Source organism: Ictalurus furcatus, chromosome 22 (genome assembly GCF_023375685.1).
Source record: "Ictalurus furcatus strain D&B chromosome 22, Billie_1.0, whole genome shotgun sequence".
Taxonomy (NCBI): domain Eukaryota; kingdom Metazoa; phylum Chordata; class Actinopteri; order Siluriformes; family Ictaluridae; genus Ictalurus; species Ictalurus furcatus.
The window spans coordinates 16,238,979-16,244,978 of record NC_071276.1 but is presented as its reverse complement, the minus strand read 5'-3'; the positions used below and the strand labels follow the sequence as shown (position 1 = coordinate 16,244,978).

General features: G+C 37.9%; 1 protein-coding gene across 2 annotated transcripts in view; it reads left to right on the top strand.

Annotated features, from left to right (window-relative positions):
• grin1b (glutamate receptor, ionotropic, N-methyl D-aspartate 1b) overlaps window positions 1-6,000 on the top strand; it is a 31,401-nt gene that overhangs the window by 3,315 nt on the left and 22,086 nt on the right. Inside the window, exons 3-5 of one of the 2 annotated variants that reach the window (XM_053610111.1) lie at window positions 799-975; window positions 4,746-4,808; window positions 5,607-5,704. In XM_053610111.1, the coding sequence (XP_053466086.1) occupies window positions 799-975; window positions 4,746-4,808; window positions 5,607-5,704 (338 nt within the window). The remainder of the gene's footprint in view (window positions 1-798; window positions 976-4,745; window positions 4,809-5,606; window positions 5,705-6,000) is intronic. The other variant, XM_053610113.1, reaches the window with a different exon arrangement.

Below are 6,000 nucleotides of genomic sequence, written 5' to 3'. Positions count from 1 at the left end.
GCAAATGTTATGTCCTGAACATATAACCTTTTGCCACACATAACAGCTATATTCCTTGGTCTTACCCATTGTTATGAATGACTAAGGGAATTTGGCCTATGTGTTACCTCATACTTATACCCCCGTGAAACCGGAAGTCATGGTTGAACAATTTCCTGTTCCTAGTCACCCAGGTGTGCTAAAAAATGGAAAATATCACCGGGAATATACGTAAATGTATTTTTCTCATATGAATTCATAGAGGTGCCAATAATTGTTGCACAAGTATATATTAAACAAAGATTTTTTTTTTTTTGATAAATCTGTGTTTTGTTTGCAATTGTTTGATATCGATGAGAGCAGAGTATTTTTGTGAATTTTTGGAATAAAAAGTTCAACAATGAAGATAATTTTTCACAGCCTTCTTTGCTCATATTTACGAAAAGTGCCAATAGTAGTGGAGGGCACTGTATATGTGAAAAATGAACATAAGTAAGTAAATGAATCACTTGTGAAGAATCGCATGTGAAAATAAAAGAATCATGTGACAAATCGTGAGTGAATCGTGAAAGACATCAGATGTGAACATAAGTTCATGATGTACAAAATCACACGTGAAAACAAATGAATCAAGCATGTGAAAACACGTGAAGCTGAAAACTGAACACAGTGTAAAGTGATTTGTGTGATTTGTGTGATTATTCTTCATGGGTAGCGCTTGTGTCTTGTTGAACGAGAAATGACAGGAACCTGGACTTGAAGTAAAAATGAAGTACAGTTTGTCCTCTTGAGAGTCACTTGCTCATTTTTTTTCCTCAGAGCATCCACCTGTCGTTCTTGCGCACGGTGCCTCCTTACTCCCACCAGGCCCAGGTGTGGTTTGACATGATGCGCGAGTTCCGCTGGAATCACATCATCCTGATCGTGAGCGATGACCACGAGGGCCGCGCGGCTCAGAAGAAACTGGAGACGCTCCTGGAGGAGAGGGAGACGAAGGTGAGAGACCCTCGGCCGCTCGGCCGCTTCCTCCAGCGTGCGCACAGATTGTTTTGTGTCTGCGTGTGTTCCTGTAACCGGCACCTCAGAGGTCCTCTATGTATGTTAACTGTTTCCTTTTTCTGTTTGTGTAAACACATTTCTTTTCGTTGGCTAACATTATTTATGCCAGAGGCATCAGCAGCGTCTTAAGTGGTTTATCTGCAAAACTTTGTACTTTTTCTACTCATCTCACATTGCTTTTTGCCATAGTCAGATTCTCCTACGTGTCTCTCGATCCACAACAAGGAGCAAAATGAGGGACTTAACCTGGGGCTGTGCAAAAAATCAATAGCGGGAGGGTTTAATTACAGTGCGCGGAAAGACCAGAGATGTGTAGGTGTAACGTGTGGGATATGTTTTCCCTTAGAGCTCTTCTCTCTGAGAAAACTAATGGCTGGATGTCAGTCGCCTTTCAGCCTCTAACCGAGGAGGATTGTTCTTGTTTATTTGCTTGTCGGAGTGCATCGCAATAACACAGTGCAGTCATAGCCATTTAAATCTACAACCTGGTTGCTTCAGAAACGGGGTCGGTGTGTCTGTGTTGTCACCCCGCGCGTATATTTAGAATAACTTCAATGTCATTATAATGTCATTTGTAGTAATGGCAGCCTCAAGCCCTGCTCCTTTAAAATTCTGCCTCTAATTCAGTTCCCAAATTATCATCAGGGGAGCCGAAGCTCAAGAAAGAGTGCAGTCTGATCTTCACTAGACGCTACACTTTGTGCTGTCGTCATATTCGTTTATTATTAAATATTAGTATTAGTTTGGTGATGAACTCTAGACCTATGTACATTCCTCATTCTCAGTTTTTACCGTCATGACCGAATAATACGCTTTAAAATAAATAACTAAATAATAAGCTGGGATCATTCTTTTTTTAGGAGCAGTGAGCATGCAGCCTTTTATGCAAATCATATAAACATAACATATTACTTTTTGTTATTGCACAAAATGATATATCTTGAGTATAGGTAAATGTAATATTTCTCGTTATGAGATTATATTTATATACAGTACTGTGCAGAAGTTTTAGGCACCCTATTTATTTATTTTTTTTACTACAAACTTTGTTATAGATTTTTTTTTTTATTTTATGACTTCTGCATTATCGAGTCAGTATAAAAAAACATTTTAGATTCCCAAACATTAGTTTTGTAGCACAAAATGAACTGTTACAGAAAAATGTTTGTATGACAGTAAAGGAAAGCAGCATATCAAGTGGTAAGAGACACTTTTCAGATGAAAAACATAATGAAGGCTGCTGGGTTTTGCTGCAAAAATAAGAAGCGAGTCAAAATCTCCAGAAGAGCCGTGATTGGTTCTGTAAGATGCTCAATAAAACTTACAGCTCGTTTCCTTATAAAACTGCACTAATTGTTCCTGAAACTACTAATAGTTTTTTTTTTTTTTTAAATGGTCGACACACCAAATATAGACTTTGTTTCATTTATTTCTGTTTACTGCTCTTTACAGTATTATATGTATATATAAAACTAAGATTATTAAGATAAACAGTATCTGGCTCAATTTCTGGGATTTCAAACTCAAATTAAGGGAGTGCTTGGAAAATAAATGAATAATTGTCAAGTTTGTACAGCTTTCACACAAATTTATTCAAAGTAATGTTACAATAATCAACGCTGATTATTATCTGGTCATAATCTCTAACTTGGAATAAACCTGTCAGTGCACACATTTCTCCTCCTATCTCTCTTGGCTTAGGCAGAATGCGCATATTTAAAGCACTAGACCGTCAGGCACGGCTGCAGCTCTAAACGCTCCTCAGTATTTCCCATTTAAATGCATGAAATACGGAGGACTGCTACAGCAGAGATATGTACATCTGGAGCCGTGAAGTGTAGAGTTGATAAAGTTCGTCTGCGGCTGAGAAATATGGAGACTCGTTCGTCTTGATTAAGCACTCTGAGTTGTCTCTACTTCCGCAGATCTCCTAGTTGTTGCAGTGATAAGCATGAGTTGAGAAAGCTTTTTATTTTATTTTATTTTTTTTGCTTTAGGCTTGTAAGGAAATAGATGTAATGGCTGTTTTGTGTATGATTACTATCCAAGGCAGATTATTATATTGAAATAGTCTTTTAAATAGGCATCATAGCTAAAATAGAGTACGACACACAGCTATGTAAGGAATAAACCTCTTTTGGGGTGTGGTATTTTAGGAAAATAATCAATAACAGTGTGCTGTGATGTGGCCTGATGCAACACGGAGTTACGACTACCATCATGAAATGGATTCGTTTCCAATAACAGTACATCTTGAAGTGTTTTATTTCTCTTACTCCACAACAATTAGCCAATAATTATGCAGTTTTATTTATTGAAAGACACTACACAATTTTTGTCCATTTATAGTTACATTTAAGTTTGTAGAATGTCCTTGAACAGGACAAATACTTGTTTTTACATACATTTATAGCAGCTATAAACACTTGTTCCCTCACCAGCCTCTCAATGCTTTCTCTTAAGACAAAAAGTACAAAAAGCTCGTCATATTACCGAGACACCGCAATGCGGAAATTCCTCCACTCTGAAGATTTTCCCATGTCTGAATACTTTGCAGCTTTATCTCATGATAATTCAGTGGTTGAGGTGTTGGACTACTGATTAGAAGGTCGTGAGTTCAAATCCCAGCACTACCAAGCGAGCACACACTCCCTTAACCCTCAACTGCCCAGTTGTATTAAAAAATGAGAATGAATGTAAGTCGCTCTTGATAATGGTGTCTGCCAGATGCCGTAAATGTAAATGTATCTTTGGCTGTTACAAAGCGCTGACACTGGAGACTCCTTCCAAAAATACTAAATAGACATCTCCTCAGAGAAATGTCGCCATATATATTGCACACTTTTTCATAGAGTATTTTTTGTGATTTTGCTGCAGCTTTTTTCAAAATTTGTGACGAGTTTTTTTTGTGTTTTTTTTTTTGCTCAAAACTACATGAATTGGTGAACTTGCAACCGCACATAATTGTTCTGCACGGTCTTTTCTAGTGATGTTTGTTGGTAATTGAGACCTTTTAGCTGTACTCATGTTCAACGCACGTGAATCAAAGAGGGTTTCGCCTGAATGATGTTGTAATGACATCACATGACACGTCTCAGCCCAAATCTGCATAAAATCTGTGGTAATTGTGAAAAACTGCAAGCTCCTCTAATTATTGCGGTGTTTTGCTTTAATTTCCCTGGAAATTATCCTGGAGGGATTGTTTTTTATCCGTTTATGTGGAACGTCCACCATACAAGCCCCTCTCTATAGATGTTACTATAGAAACAGTAACGTCTTAGAATGAGCACATTAATATAAGAACTACTGTCAGAGCCGCTGTTATAGGAAATTAATCAACAGTCATTCAAGATTCGAGCATTTGACAGCGCTGAGATATTAAACCGTGGCGCTGCTATGCGTTTTTAATTAGAAAACGAGGCTAGATTAGAGGCAACTATTCTGTCCTTTAAAAGGATTTTTTTTTTTTAAATATCTGTGTATGGGAAAGATGTTTTCCCATACACCCACTGTGACATTGATAAAAGATTCTAATTATGTGCTCTCTGTAGTTATGTTTGATATTTTTTGCAAGCCCCAGGATTAGAGTTTCCCAGTTTGAAGCAGAAAAGTGGAGATTTGTTGGAATGCTTTACTGCACACCATTTATACCTGTTTATAATATTCTTCTGTGTCTGCATATTTTCTCTGTGCACATTATTCATCAGAGTAAAAACAGGAACTATGAAAACCTCGACCAACTGTCCTATGACAACAAGCGAGGACCCAAGGTATATTTGCATGGTCAATGCACGCCGCCCAACAGTTATCTGAACGTAGCAACTAGAAACCAGTCCAAAAAAAAAAGAAAAAGAAAAAAAAAGAAAGAAAAAAAAAATCAACAACCAGATTCCAGAGATTCTTTACCTGCTAGCACGTCTATTTATGTTTTTTTTATGGTTTCAATCGAGAATGGGTTGTTTATTTATTTGATTATTTATTTATTTATTTGAAAACGTATAATTTCAACAACAGAATCGCTCCCTTTACCTCCCACTTTTTTATTTTTGTGTAAAGGAATTGCATGTACTGAAGCCAGCAAGATTTGCAAGTCTATTCTTTTGACACAGTGCGTGGAGATCTGGTCGTGTGGGACAGGCACAATCCAGATGTTACTCCCACCTTTCTGCAGCATTACTGCCTTTTTTTTTTGTTGTTTTTACTTTTGGGAAAGAAGCCACCATGACCACCCTGCTCCCTTTCCTCCACCCGGTTTTTGCTTTCCGGTTGCATCAATCTTCTTCTCCCTTTTCCTCTAACATGCACGCTCTTCCTTGGAGTCTTGTTTCCCTTCAGTTTGCATGCGAAAACAATGCAAAACTATTTTTCCTCCGCCAAGCTTACTTTTTTTTCAGTTTAATCAGATTGTCACGGAAACCTTTTTTTAATCCATTTTTTCCCAATTCCCTTTGAAAAAAAAATGAGAAAAAATGTGAGAGAAAAAAAAAAAGATGTGAGAACGCTGAACAGAGCATGGTTCAGGTTGGTGATGAGTCAGCGACTTGACTGATGTTGTGTCCTAATCCCAGGCAGAGAAAGTGCTCTTGTTCAGCCAAGACACAAATCTGACTGCACTGCTCCAGGAGGCCAGAGAGCTGGAGGCCAGAGTCATCATCCTGTCTGCCAGGTGAGATCATCCAGTCCTCCTAGCACATTATCAACCATGTCAGTGTTGTTAGAGAGTGTAGGTTAAACAACCATACAGCTGAGAGAAAAGGTTTGTTGGAGAAAAGGATTGATCTTTTAAAAAAATGGAAGTCAGCATATAGAATCTGATCATTCTACTTACCTGCCACTTTATTAGAAACACCTGTATACCTGATCATTCATGCAGTTATCCAATCATGTGGCAGCAACACAATATGCATACAATCATGCAGATAATGATAATGAGTCTTTATTGGTCGCGTATACATTACAGCA